This window comes from Cyprinus carpio, chromosome B6 (assembly GCF_018340385.1).
Source record: "Cyprinus carpio isolate SPL01 chromosome B6, ASM1834038v1, whole genome shotgun sequence".
NCBI lineage: Eukaryota > Metazoa > Chordata > Actinopteri > Cypriniformes > Cyprinidae > Cyprinus > Cyprinus carpio.
Window position 1 is genome coordinate 5,619,023 of NC_056602.1, and position 15,536 is coordinate 5,634,558.

At 35.4% G+C, this 15,536-nt stretch overlaps 2 protein-coding genes across 2 annotated transcripts; one reads left to right on the forward strand and one right to left on the reverse strand.

The window, feature by feature from the left end:
* The first annotated feature begins 8,959 nt into the window (after positions 1-8,959).
* On the forward strand, positions 8,960-11,726 carry zgc:113227 (uncharacterized protein LOC541506 homolog). The gene is made up of 2 exons (XM_042725405.1): positions 8,960-9,135; positions 10,533-11,726. Exons 1-2 carry the CDS (start codon positions 8,998-9,000, stop codon positions 11,625-11,627), a joined length of 1,233 nt encoding a protein of 410 aa, XP_042581339.1. The 5' UTR covers positions 8,960-8,997; the 3' UTR covers positions 11,628-11,726.
* Positions 11,727-11,771: 45 nt separating this feature from the next.
* On the reverse strand, positions 11,772-15,148 carry si:dkey-261j15.2 (uncharacterized protein LOC794828 homolog). The gene is made up of 5 exons (XM_019101163.2): positions 14,656-15,148; positions 13,707-14,108; positions 12,959-13,558; positions 12,688-12,852; positions 11,772-12,263 (listed from the first exon to the last, which is right to left on the reverse strand). The coding sequence occupies exons 1-3, from the start codon at positions 15,056-15,058 to the stop codon at positions 13,281-13,283; spliced, it is 1,083 nt and encodes a 360-aa protein (XP_018956708.1). The 5' UTR covers positions 15,059-15,148; the 3' UTR covers positions 11,772-12,263; positions 12,688-12,852; positions 12,959-13,280.
* Positions 15,149-15,536: the final 388 nt, after the last annotated feature.

Below are 15,536 nucleotides of genomic sequence, written 5' to 3' on the forward strand. Positions count from 1 at the left end.
ACTAATGCATGGCTAGAAAATAGTTTCAAGAAAGGTGCGAGCTGTGAAACAACACCATTGCATCAGTTTGTTTTGAAGCCTCTTTGCGTCGTCCCCAGCACCGAGCCCCAAACCACACTCTATCATACATGAAAAATGACACAAGCCGTTTCATTATTACAGATACCATGCAAATAAATATGCATTTTGAGGAGTGGCCTAATGCCATGACACTGGGCCCTCATGCATATTAAAATAGCTCCAACCCTGTGTCTGGCCAGCAAGCAATTTCCCATTCCACTCCGTATGGCCCAACCCCCGCCCGGCCTCAATGGCATGCATATGTATGAAGCCCTGTTTCATATGTATCAGGTCCATCATTTTCTCCTGTTTCACTGAGGGGCGATGACACGCATGACATCAAGAGGGATGACCCTCACAGGGGGCCAGACAGTCTCACAGGAATAGACTAGAACCAAAACAAACTGCAGACTGCCATCATGCTTTGTAAGGGAAGGAGTAGTGGACAGGGAGATGAATAATCCAGATACACAGTCTGCCACTGATGGCCTCTCAGGCCTTACATGGATATCTGCTCCAGGTGAAGTTTAGATGCTGATTGTTTCAGACTGTTGTAAACACTGTTCACTACAGTAAACTGGACATGAGAGAAGCGTCAACAATATATAGTGGCAAAAATCAGATTAGATGGTCTTTGGTAGAGTGGGGGTGCGTAGACTTAGACTTGGACTAGGACTGCGATTATGAATGAACTCAGATTTGGATGCACTCAGTTGGACTTGTTCTTGAACTTTATACAAACTCGTACATTTTACATTTTGGTACATTTTTTTTAGAGTACAGTCAAATCCATGTCATGTGTAATGTGAAAGATAAGGAAATAAGTAACAGCATAAAATTAAGATAAGACTAATAAGTATCTTCCAAACAAGGCTAGTGACCATTGACTTTCATATTTTTTTTTTTTTTGTTAGTTTGTTTGTTTTTTTTAATGGATACCAGCAACTGCAACATCTTCAGAAAATCTTATTTTGTGTTCCAAAGAGCAAAGAAACACATACAGATTTGGAACAACATAAAGGTCAGTAAGTGATAACAGAATTTTCATTTTTGGGTGAACTGTACCTTTAAGGATTCAACCAGGTAGACTCCAACCCAACACTAATATATGGCAGCTACTAATATAACAGACTTTGTTACCATGGTGAAATCATAGAAAATTAGCATTAAAATAAATAGAAAAACAATCTAATAAAAGATAGAATAAAAGATAAAATAATAAATGAATGAAAAGAAATCAATACAGCCTTCTGAAAATCTTTTGCATGAAGCCCCACTTGACACAATCAGCTACATCCTTTACAAATAAGCTAATCATCGTAAATTAGCAAAACTGCACTCTTAGCCATGACACCAGTGTAGAAACACTTGGCATTTTGACTATGGTCATTTATTATAGAAGATGAGAAGGAGATTCTCTCTGACTGGTTCCTTCCTAATGGCAGTGGTCCATATTAAAACATATGTCTAACTCATGTCTGATAATTGCTAGCATGTACTAATTAGCCCCAAAGATGCCGAGGAGGTCGCTGATACCAAAGAGTGACATAGCGAGGGGGAGAGAATTTGGGCAAATTCCAAATGCCATTTATTTATTTATTTATTTATTTATTTATTTGCATTGCATAAGAGTTGTTTCAAATATTTCTCCATATAATAGCAAGCAACTAAATCCGTAATGAAACCTAGTTCAAAATACTGTTTAAATTGCAAATTTCTAGTAATAGATTTTAAATGTATATATATATATATATATATATATATATATATATATATATATATATATATATATATATATATATACACACACATTTAAAATCTATTAATAAAATATATATATTAATTAACTAAAATTAAAATAATTAAATTCGCCTAAACTGATATTTCCCATATGTTACATTTTTGGTAGAAACATAATAGGGTTGCACACAAACACCAAAGTAGTCATGGAAAGTGGCTAATAATAAAAAGAGACTATAATGTTTAACCTCACATAAAGTATATCAAAAATGTGCACTCAGTTTGAGATAATACCCTTCAACTTTTTACTATGACGTAAATATTAAATAAAACAATTCACCCATAAATATGACTTCCAGAACTATTACCTTGTAAATACTTAACCCCTTAATGGAATAAAAACAACAAAATAAACGTGTGTCCGATACGTCCACGTTTGGAAGACTCTAAGGGACCTGACTTCTGTGGTCGATGTCTCAGAACATCAAAAACAGTTTATTGTGGTCATGCCATGCTGGTATAGCACTCTACTGGACCAGAGGCTTGTCAGATCATATCTCTCTGAAATCTGGAAGGCTGACATCAGTTATGGATCCCAAAAGACCAATTTTACACAGGCTGAGACACTGTGTGACATTCATGGAATGAAAGCCTGAGGCACAAGAAGACAGGGTGAAAGAGGACAAGATGGAGAGAGTGAGAGATGAAGACGGGGTGAGAGAGAGAGGAATGAATAGTCACCTTAGTGGAGGCTGATGTGCTGATATCTCTCATGGCTGTGGGCAATGTTCATGTGATTGGGTGTTTGTCAAACAGTCACAAAAGATAGTGTCCATTCACCCGAGACTCACTCGATAAGCATATACAGACACAGAATACACACACAACACAGAAACCATGTGTGTCATGTCAGAAAGAAATATGGTTCCACCGCAAATGTATACGCAAGTTCAGTATACTTCAAATACACTTAAATGTAAACTGTGTTCCCTGTTATTTGTGAAGATTATGAACAAAACAAGTAAGATGAATAAACTTTTAATGGTTGCAGATCTTATTTTCTCTAATAATCTACAAGCTGATGCAAAAATACTAATGGGTTTTTGTTGCGGGAACTTCCAGGTTGGTCTACAAAAATACATCACTGCGACATCATACATGAACTTTATGGCTGTGGATGTAATACTTTTAGATTTTTTCAAATAGTAGCCAAAGCATTACTGCAAACTTCAGTGTGCTACATTGTTGTCACATGCTCTGAATAGCATCCAGTTATCAAAATATAAAATGTTCTATTTTTTTTTAATGTACCTTTGTGTAAAATGTTTTAATGTTTGGTATTCCAATCATATAATGAGTCAAGAAAGAGAAATCAAGAAATCAAGTCTGTAATTAGTAGAGTAGGATTGGCGCTTGATATAAAATATAAGAAGTATTTGGATATTAAAAAAGCAAGTATTCCATTCCAAACAGAGCCTCAGTGTTCAAATCAGAGAAATGATCCTTGTATCCTGTCTTGTGAATAGCGTGGGACGGAGTGTGTACATGTGTGTATGTTTTTGCGTTGAGAGGTTAGTGTTGGTCAAGGTAGAATGGCTTGATCCGGAGGGTTCAGGGAGAGGAGGCTAATGCAGAAAGCCACTTCAAAAAACACTTTTCATCTTCTCTCCTTTTTTAACCATCCAGCCCTCCATCATTTTCCCCATGCCCTCCACTCCGAAAACTCCCCTTTTCATCTGGAGAGGGATCAAGACTGCGGATGTGTTTGACGTAATTATGTGTGATCAGGATTCTGCCTGTCCTCCTGTAGGAAATGATTTCATCCTTTTCAAAAGCAGGTCATAATCGAAAATAAGATGGACTGAATTTGATGTTCTTCCTTTTTGCATGATGATACACCGCTGTCCACAAAGACCTCTGCTTCTGGCTTTATTCATAATTCATTTTAAACATGACAAATGCAAGGTTTTTTTTTCTCCCCCACTAAAAGAGATGTCTGACTTAAAGCCACACTCACATGATTTCGATGATCAATAATGAATATATGAACCTGGCCAAGAGCGAGTTTACAGGTTTGGACAAAAGCATTCTGATGGTGTAAGAGAACACAGTCCAAAAGACATCAGTAAAAAAATAATGTCTTTTAAGCTATGACTTTAAAATTTCAGAAGAATGCAGTGACCACAGCATTGGTTTTTTTTTTGTTGTTGTTTTTTTTTACATTTTATTTATCTGATCTGATGCATCATTATATAGCTTTTTTTTTTTACATAATGGGAAAAAAAATTGTGAATGTTTAATCTCACAATTCAGACCTTTTTTTACCTTCAAGAATTTTGAGATAATCGCAGATTTGCCAGAGATACAGAAAAAAAAAAAATATTAACAGAAGAAAAGTCTCATTTGTGAGACAAAAACTTGCAACTGCAACAACAAAAAAAGTGAATTGTGAAAGAAAAGTTGCAACTACTTTTTTTATCCCATGATAGAAACAATAAAAAAAAATAATAATAAAAACTGAATTGTCAGATGTAAACTAAACATTCTGTAGAAAAAATCTGTGAAATGTAAACTTTTTCTGAATTCCGAATTTAAATCCTGCAATTCCATGATTATTTTTGGACTATTTTTCCTCAGAATTGTGAGTCTGAATTGTTAGAGGAAAAGTCACAATTAGCTTTTTTATTATTCTGTAGCAGAAACAGGCTTCCATACATCCCAGAGTAAAACTGAATATTCAAACAAGGAAAAAAAAAAGTTTAGTATACAGTATGAAACAGATTCCATTTTTCAGAGGCAAGTTTGATGGCCGAAAACTGTTCACCTGAAAACAGGAACATATATTAAGAACATCACAGGATCACTTTTGATTTCATTTTGACTTGAATATTCCAGCCAGTTATATCCATTCACATGATTTTTATGGTAGTACAGCAGCATACCATATAATATAAGTCCTTGCTCTGTTTCCAAAATTCTATTATCGTGCTATTGTTTTCATTGAACCTCTAAGGATAAGCATTTCCCAAGTAAAAGTTAATGTGCATGTTCATATGCACATATTATTCCAATAACATCACGGTCCTAAGTGCAACCACCCTGGGAAATTGACCAAACTCTGTCTTGTGGATGCTCAGAGCTTCAATTGAAAGCATCAGGACAGGTTGCATTCAACAACACAACACTCATTAATCTATGAATATTCAAACCGTCACTTTAATATCATTGACACGCATGAACTTTGTGGCGGTCACCAATTGCAACAGGTGACCATAAGTAATTATGCAGATTTATTCAAGACATTAGCATGATTAATTAGGTGCAAACTGAGGTGGCTACACTTGAATTAGTAAGCATTATGAATAATTACCATGCATATTTTGCTCTTTATGTGGCTGGGTTTCGTGATAAACAAAGCTTTAATTACGAGAAAACATCTGGGAATAGTAGTGACCTTCATTAATCTTACGCAAATTCCCTTAGCTCTACACCCTGATGCATAATTATTGCATTAATAACAGAGGCTGCACTGTATTAGTCCACCTGAGGAAATTCATACTATTGCCCTTTAATAAGAAGAAAACTAAAAGTTATAACCTGCTGCACTGAGAAACAAATGCTTTGTTTAAACAAGAGAATGTAGATACTCTTTACTATGTACTATTAGATATTCCATATACTGAAAATGGGACCAGGCCTGTAAAGCTCCAAAATGACAAAAACATATTGAAAATGATCATGACTAATTCACTATATTCCAAATATATCATACGATAGCTTTGTGTGATGAATAAGCTGAAATGTTGTTATTCATTGATAATATTCTCTTCCACTGCAGCTTTTGAATGAAATATTGGATAATTCAGTAAAAAATGAAATACATTTTCATGAAAGATAAACTCTCATACAAAGTTACAATATTGCTTTAGAAGACCTAGAATATAGCATGTCATATAAAGTATTTTATGATACTTAAATGTTAAACAATCTAATGCTTTATTCCATTTGTACTAAGAAGTTGAAAATTTCCACTTCCCAGTATAGGAACTGTTAACTGGAATGCCCTCCCAAGCCGGAGTTTCAACTTGGAATCTCAGAAGAATCGCAACAACTCCAACTTTTGAACCCAATATGGCTGCTCAGTGTATCAACAAAAGAGAAACAGTAGTAATATAATTGTTTATTAGCACTTATGTTTGTCTGTGTCTCGAAAAAACTCACACAGAGTACTAGCCAACCTTTATTTGTGGATGTGATACTATAGCATTATGTGTGCAAAATACTGCTTTTTATGTGCTTTTAATCAACTGGTATTGATAACAATGGACATGTCCATTGGTTTTACATTCCTAGCTTTGACATTCAACTTGCGAGTTAAATGGAACGCAGCACAAGTCCCCATTAACTTTCATTATATGAGGACTGGCTAGTTTATTCTTCAAATATTCCCCTTGAATGTTTCACAGAAGAAGAAATCTCTTATGGGTTTGGAACAAGATATTAGTGAGTAAATGATGACAGAATTTTCATTTTTGGGTAAACAAATTCCTTACCAGATCACATATGTACTAGACATCTGCCATTTTTTAAGTTTTCAGTAACTCTCCAAGTCCAAAATGTCAAAAAGTGTGATAGATGAGAACAGCAGAGGAAAGGGTGAAAGGTTTGTTCTCTCGCAGTGACTCTGCCTCTTTGGCCTGACTTCACACAAACAGATCACCAACTATGAAAAGGACCAGAATCTAGAAGAGGGGATCAGTTTTCCCTGAGTCTAACCACTTACCCAGCAGAGCTCACACTCACACACACACACACACACACACACACACACACACACACACACACAATTCATGTCAGGGTTGTCAAAGTAACCTGATCCTAAGGCCTCCTGACATGCAGCAGTCCAGTCTGTGCTCTCTCTGCCCATACACTCTGGCTGTAAAACAAAGGAATTGCTTCCACATGTTTCTAAATGCTGCAGAGTCTCAGGGTACAAATCTTCAGAATGGGACCCTCCTCTGCCAGGACACTTACTCACTTTCCCCCTTTCAATACACACACGTGCATGCATGTCAAAACTGCCATCTAGTGTTGTCTTGCACTAAAAAAAAGCCTTTTTTAAATCACAGTTTACAGTTAATTTATTTACATTAAGATATGTAAAATACCTACATAAAAGTATATATATATATATATATATATATATATGTGTGTGTGTGTGTGTGTGTGTAAAAGAGGTACCTATATAATACCTAATAAGTTATATCAGCTTAGTAATACCAATTAGAGTGAGTAATACCAAACATATTTGATCTGATTTATTCTGTAAGTTGTGTATAAAAGGATGCTAATTGACTTAAAGTAAATCTCATTTCTAAACATACCAATATACTTGTGTATATTAATATGCCACATGGTTTCATGCAAAATGAACTAGGATCTTAAAAAGATACTTTAATAGGACCCACAACCGTGATGTTAAAAATATTTAAGGCAAATCTTAAAACTAAACAAGGTTAATTAGAATGAACACTGATCACCATAATAGTGACTTAAAATGAACATGATAAAACAGTGGTGAATTAAAATAAATGTAATCTATAATTACATTGATCATACTAAAAAAAAAAAGGGAAAAAAGTAAAGACAACCATTAACCCCATATTAAATGAGAACAACAACAATTTAATCCCATATTTTGCTAAATGAAGTGACTGAAAATGCTGGTGTGAACTATTGTTTGACAGAAGATCTTGTAAGATGTTGTATGTTATACTCACAACTATGATCTCACATCAAGAGACCAAGTCCTGTTTTGTCATAAACAACACCAATAAATAAAAAGGGGAAAAGGTGATAAGCCAAATACAGACATATTAAAGTGTTGTGCTTTATTATTATGCTTGCTTCATTGCCACCAATTTATAATATTAAAAGCAATGCTGTATCCCATCACAACTGCAATTAACAGAAAAATTATATAAACTGACATGCTTTAAAAACATGTTATAAGTCTATTAATTTGAGAAAGTGAAGCTGCTTAATTGTTTATATAATATGCATAGTCAGCTTTCGTTGTGTTTTAGTTTGTATTTTTTCTTTCTTTTACAGTTTCTGCTTAATTTAAGAGATTTTGTCAAACAAAGCAAAATCCATACCCTATGCACCTCCACCAAACTTATAAGTCCTTTCTTCAGGACAGTCTTGACATACTGGTTGTTCATTAACCTAATTACTTAAAACTAACATAATAACCAGGAGGACTTCTTATACTGGGCAGCAGACAGTCTAATTTGCATATAGAGACTTAATGACTGCATGGCAGCAGGTGCAGGAGGATGATAATTATCAGTAATGATAGTAACCTGTGACCATCCCCACCTTTCCCCAAGGTTCATGCCGTTGTAACAAGCTTAACATGAACATCACGGACTGCATAACTGCAGAAAAAGCAAGTGAAACAAAAATAAAAGAGCAAACAGCTTTGTATGTATATAGCACACAAAGTTATTCCTGACTGATAGGTTTTAAAATATTGTGTAATCATTGCTGACTGACAGAAAATGAGAATGAAAATGAGAAATACTTTGTATGTTTTAAGAACAAGTACATTTTTTTTGACCAATCAAGTTTTTTTTTTTAGATGAGATATGGAGTGTTGCCGTCCTCTACTGGTGATTTACACAAGGTGCAATACATAACACAGACTGTGCACACCAATAGAGCTACTACATATAAAATAAAATAAAATAAAATAAAATAAAATAAAATAAAATAAAATAAAATAAAATAAAATAAAAGATATAAAATAATATAAAATAAAATAAAATAAAATAAAATAAAATAAAATAAAATAAAATAAAATAAAATAAAATAAAAGCAATTAACTCTCTTTAAGACAGGCCTTTATAGAATATAATACTGATGTTTTCACCATTTATTGCAGTGCTGGTTTACAGAGATTGTGATTTTTTTTTTAAATAGGGTTAGATTTTACACAAAGAGGCACTTCATATTGTGTTGTGTTTTTGTATTATATATATAGGCTGATCTTTCTGTTGCAATTAAATGCTATATATATATATATATATATAGCATTTAATTGAAACAGAAAATCAAAGATCAGCCTTTGCTATGATTTTAGAGAGTCGAGCCACGTGATCTGCCACGTGACTACAGAACCGCCCACAAACAAAAATGGCGCACCACACGCGTTGTTTACAGGTCTGTCTTCTAGTTTTGAGAACGTATTTTAACATCCAGAGTAATTTAATTCAGTGTCTTCAAGCCGTCCAAAGACAATGTCGTAGACAGCGTCTACGCTCAAGACGACAGGTCAGTTATTATTGTGTTTTATGCTTATTAAAGATGTGCAGGTTTCCCGCGCTTCCTGGAAAATCAACAATTTTAGAGTACTTACAATGAAGGAATTACCTCGGTGTCCTTTAAAATAATTAGCTAAGTTATAGTTAAACTGTACAAAGCACGATCCAGTCTAGACAGACTGTGATACAGCCAAACAATGCAAGCAAACACCTGGAGGCGGGATGTTTTCAAACCAGTTATATTTCTGTAAAATGATGATTTGAATTGTTATAATAAAATTAATTAATTGTGACCCTGGATCACAAAACCTGGATCTTAAGTGTAAATTTTTCGAAATTGAGATATATACATCATCTGAAATCTGAATAAATAGGAGTTCCATTGATGTATTTTGTTAGGATCGGACAATATTTGGCTGAGATACAACTATTTGAAAATCTGGAATCTGAGGGTGCAAAAAATCAAAATATTGAGAAAATGGCCTTTAAAGTTGTCCAAATTAAGTTCTTAGCAATGAATATTATTAATCAAACATTCAGTTTTGATACAATTATGGTAGGAAATTTACAAAATATCTTCATGGAAAATGATCTTTACTTAATATCCTAATGATTTTTGGCATAAAAGAAAAATCTATAATTTTTTACCCATACAATGTATTTTTGGCTATTGCTACATACATACCGCAGCGACTTAAGACTGGGTTTGTGCTCCAGGGTTACAAATATGCAGTCAACTGTCCATTTTATCTGAGGCATCATATATCAGAGGATTTCTGGTTATGTGTTGGCCTGGCGCAAATTCACTGCAAAAAAAAAAAGTATCAATAATATAAATATACAATTTCTTTATAAAGTATCTTTGTGTCTTCTGTTTTCCCTTTCCTGAAACATCCAAACATCTTTTTTAGCACTGTGTTTATACCTTTAAATTTGGTCAGAATGTTTTTAAAAATGGTTGGATGTTTTAATAGTTTTAAAATTAATAACATTCTTCCATTAATTTTTGGAGATATACTGTTTTTTGTGTGACTTTGTAAACATAATTTTTTTAAATGGGTAAATGTCACATCCATGCATGTAAATATAACAAATGCAAACTTGCTTTAAGTTTTAAATAAAGTAGAAAGACAAAACTATATTTATCGATGTACTATTTTAGTGCTGCCCTGATTTACAGTTTGTTCTTGAATTTTCATAAGCGTAAGTGTGCCTTACAATGTTGCTATGTTCCTTGTCTTGCAATGTAATTGTGCAACAAAATAAAATAAAATTTCCTAGAACATTGTTTAAAAAATAGTGGGAACCTTGACATGGCTAAAATATATACTTTAAGCATTATTTGTAATGCCATGACAAAAAGCTGGCACTATATATAATACATGTTCACCTTCATTTTCTCAACAGATAGCCTTGGTGATCATGAGAAGACGGACTTCTGCTGTGTGGTCTTATCCTCGAGAGCACAAGTGGTGGGATACCATTGTACCTGAATTCACTCCAGAACAGTTCAGCCAGAATTTTCGGGTCTCACGGGAGTCTTTTGAGTACATCTGTTTTCGCCTGAAGCATGTGCTTGAACGAAGGAACACCAATTTCCGCTTGTGTGTACCTGTAAAAAAACGAATCGCCATTGCCCTTTGGAAGCTTGCCACTGGCAATGAGTACAGAAATGTCAGTCAGCTTTTCGGGGTTGGCGTGAGCACTGTATTCAACTGTGTGCAGGACTTCTGCAATGCTGTAATTAAAGTTCTTCTGCCTGTACACATTAAATTCCCAGATTCAAAAAAGTTGAAAGAGATGGCAGATGTTTTTGAAAATCGCTGGAACGTTCCTCAATGTGTGGGTGCAATAGATGGAAACCACATTCCAATAATAGCGCCTGAAAAATACCCTCGTGACTATTTTAACAGGAAAGGGTGGCATTCAATAGTAATGCAAGCAGTAGTGGATGGCAAAGGGCTTTTCTGGGATTTGTGCGTTGGCCATCCTGGGAGCGTAAATGATGCGAGGGTCCTGAGAGAGTCTTATTTGTGGAAGATGTTGAATGATGGACACCCGTTAAACCAAAGCAAAGTACACATCTCTGGTTGTGATGTTGGATACTACCTGATTGGAGACTCAGCCTATCCCTTGCAAAACTGGCTGATGAAGCCATTTCCAGACACGGGCAGACTAACCCCACAGCAGCAAAGGTTCAATCTCAGGTTGAGCAGTGCAAGGTCAGTTGTGGACTCAAGTTTTGGAAGGCTAAAGGCAAGATGGAAGTGTCTCTTAAAAAGGAATGACTGTAAACTGGAGCAGATAAAGAAGATGGTTTTGACCTGCTGTGTGCTGCACAATATCTGTGAGGAACGTGACCACTTCAGTGAAGACCTTTCAGCCGTCCATATGTACATGCAGCCTCCCGTTCAGGCATTAATAGATCACGGAGAACCAGAAGGGACAGATGTACAAGCAGCATTATTAGACTACTTTAACAGACAGGAGTCAGGACAGTGAAATTATTCAAGTAGCAGTGTAATTTTACTTTTTCTATTGATTTTCCTCAGATCCTTAATTGCGGATGGTGTGAATGTTTAATAAATGTTCCAAAATTGAGCTTTATATTGATTATGAAATTGAATCGCAATTAAAAAAGGCAAATAAATTTGACAAATGTAAAGTTTTAATCTGTAAAGTACAAAGACATATACAAAAGCAAACTTGAGACACACGTATGAAGCAACAACACACAAAGTAAACCATGAACAAATGTTACAACTTTTTTGTTAACAGCATTTGTAACCAATTTTAATTCTGCGACGTAAATGCCATCATCCAACATACTGTATGTGAATGCTGTTTTATGTAGAGAAGGGAATAGTCTTTCTTTTTGGACCATGTAACTACTAACACTTTTTCATTTTGACAAAGAGGAAGGGAAAATGGCATGAAGGAAATGGCTCAACCACATTACAGGAATTTTTCATGCTATGTTAGCCAGAATGTATACATCTAAGTGATGTACTGTCTCTGTGTAGAAACCATAGAATGCAAGAAAACGCCATGTTCTTTGGAGCAAACTTTAATATTGGGCAATAACACAGCCTTTATTCCAAGAAATCTGATGGTGAGGGTTCATTCAAGCTCTTGAACCTGTAGAACAGATGAAATACACCAAAAAGAAAAAAAGGACAAAAAGGTGTTAATGTGAATACATCAGTATACTAAGTGATAAATAAAAAGATTCTGATCATGCAAAATGCTCACAAGCGTTATCTTGCAATTTACAACAAGCTTTTTTCTCAACCTTCTCACTTCAGTCACACAGTAATGTATAGATCAGCATACTACATAACACTGATTAATGTTGCCCACTAAACTAGTTATCGATGATATACATACAGACCCATGCAATAACATTACTGTTATTAATTTCATGGTAGCTCCTCCAAAATATAGCTAGCAAGATGGCAAATAATCCTTTCAGCCTCATGTACAGTTGTGATTACAATCTAATTCTGGAAAAGCGTTACTTGCTCATGCCAGCTTACGGCCTAAAACACCAGGATGGACTTACTTTTCATTGTCTTCTTGACTGACATCAAGTGTTTGTGAAATCTGTTGGGTCCTTTATGGTGCATGATGAACGCTCGTTGACATCTATGTGAATGGTGATCTCTTCCATCTGTGGCCTTTTAATCAAAGTCATGAAGGGAGTTTGAGTTTGTCGTAATGGTTTCACCTGAATCAATGAAATTTCAACACACAAATTAAAATCAAATGCAATAAACACAAGAAAACAGTTAATTCATGGTTAATGTGATGTAGCTAGAAGCCTGTAACTTTACCTTTACTCCTGCCAAACACATCTGGGCTTGCTACACTAGTTCCACTAGCTATTGACGGTCTTTATATGACATGTGGGTGGAGGAGGGGATGAGTTGATGTTGTCAAGCATAAAAAGTAATTTCATGGGTAGAACAAGTTATTATATTTTGCAGACAGATTAACAAAAAAAATTCTGTAATAAAATGCACAAAACAATAATCCCAAATAAAACCTGGAATGTATATTAGTAAAGTAACTTGAGGATCAATTTCAGTTTCGCTTCGATTTTGAAATGTAAAAAGTGTGCAAATGATAATTAAGCGTGCAAAAGGAATCCTGTGCTCATGGCTTATTTCCCTGCTGTTCCTCCATTAGTGCCACCATGCGTCCTAATAGTCCAAGCATAGAATTCGTAGCTTCATCCATTTTATTAAGAATGGCAGTATTAAGTTCTTTGGCGTGTGCCATAAACCGTTCATCAGCAGTTTTCAAGTATTCCAGCAGCTCCTGGTTTGAATCTCTCTTCTTTATTCTGGTTGTTCCCAGAGGCTTTCTTGGTTGGGGTTGAGAGGAGCTGAAAGATGATTCAGCTTGGTCCAGCACCTCCTCAGGCGAAGAGTCTGTATTCAATACAATAAAAGCAGCACATTAGTTAAAGATCTAAATGTAGCAAATAGTGCATTTACATAATAATCATGTCAAACATATGAGGATAGCAAAATTGTGTAGAAAAGAGAACAACAAAGAAAGACGATAATGAAAACTTACTGAGATCAGCTGCAGAAGACAGCGATTCTGTATTCGTCTCAAGCATGGCTGTTGCTGAATTTAATGCTTCAGTAAACTGGCTCGATGGTAGGCGTTCCAGTGCAGCGTCCATAACATCAAGGTTAATGCTTTTACTGCTCCATTGGCTGCCACTTTTACTTGTCTCCTTCTTATTGTCCCTGAACTCCTTCTTCAGTTTTTTTATTTTGTTAATGATTTGGTCGGTGGTACGAGTAAACCCAACGTTCACCATCTCTTGGCATATGTCGTCATACACTCTTTTCTTTCTTTTTGTGCTCCCCAGTTTCTCCTGGATCTCTGTGGAGGACCATATCGCAAGCAGTGCGCTGGTTTCTTCTGAAGTCCACAGCTGTGCAGTTTTGGGCTCTGATATTTTGCTACCTACAAACAAAAGACTTATTTAGTCAAGGTTCCCACACTTCACTGCATAGAAGAAAGTTATTTACAAGAATGTCCACTTTGATAACAGTTAATTAAAGTGAATGTAAAGTAACATCAGATCTCTTTTTGTTCTACTTTTAATTGTGACAAGGTGTCAGGCCATTTTTCTCACAGTGTTTTTGTCTTAAATAATTTGACCAACTACCTGTTTACTCAGGGGGTGATCAGACTTTTTCTTTTTATTCAAATTATTTGAACTTTTCTTCCGTAACCTACATTATAAACTTGCGACCAGTCCAAAAAAAAAAAAAAGACTACTAAATCGTAAGACTAATCGCAACAGCCACTGTATATTATTATAATTATTATTCAACATATCTGCTTTTTTTTTTCGTAATTCCTTTACTTGCGCTTTTATTTTGGAGGCAACCTAAAATAAAAACATAGATTACATGTTTATGTTTGCCTTTAATTTAATTAATTGTGCAACATTAGTAGCTAAAACAGTAACATTACACTGTATACAGACACAGCAGTGAAAACTTACCCAGCTCGTCTACAGAAAACACAACGGAGTCCGCGTTTTTCTCAAGCGTGGCTGTCGCTGAATCCAAGGCCCCAGTCGGCGGACTAACGTTCACTGGTCGGTGTTCAAGCACAGACTCCATCAGGCCGTGGTCGAATGTTTTTTGTATCTGTCCACTGTCACTTTTACCTGGTTTCCTTTTCAGGTCCCTGTACTCCTTCCTAAGCTTCTTTAACTTGTTTATGATTTGTTCGGACGAGCGAATGAAGCCGCCGTTCAGCATTTCCTGGCTTATCTCATCGTAAACTATTTTCTTCTTCGACGAGCGCTCCAGTTTTTTCTGGATCTCCGTAGAAGACCATATCGCGAGCAGCACGCTGGTTTCTTCTGAAGACCAGTGCTGTGTATTTTTGGTTTCGGACATTTTTGTAGTATACAGTTAAAAGGCACGGTCTCGAGCTGGTAGTTTTGAAAACGTTTCTCGGTGACGTCACATTTCCCGCCCCTCCCCCGGTATTATTGCTTCCTAGTTCAAGAAGGACGGCTGTGGCCATAGATATACATAATAAAGGTGTATCATGTATACTTTATTATGTTCAGAGTTGGGTATAACGCGTTACAAAGTAACGTTACTGTATTCTAATTACTTTTCGTGACAACGCAGTAATGTAACTCGTTACATTTAAAATAAATGTAATTTGATTACAGTTACTGATGTCAATAAAATTAAGTTACTTGCGTTACAAATGTATTGGTAAGAAAAAAATCTTGAAGTAAATAAATTAAAATGCATTTCTAATCACGTTTTGGCGCGGGTGCGTCAGTTATTGAGCATGCGCTTTAACGAATTACTGGAGAACTCGTGCTGTTAATTAAAATGGACGGAGAGGACAAGTGTGGTG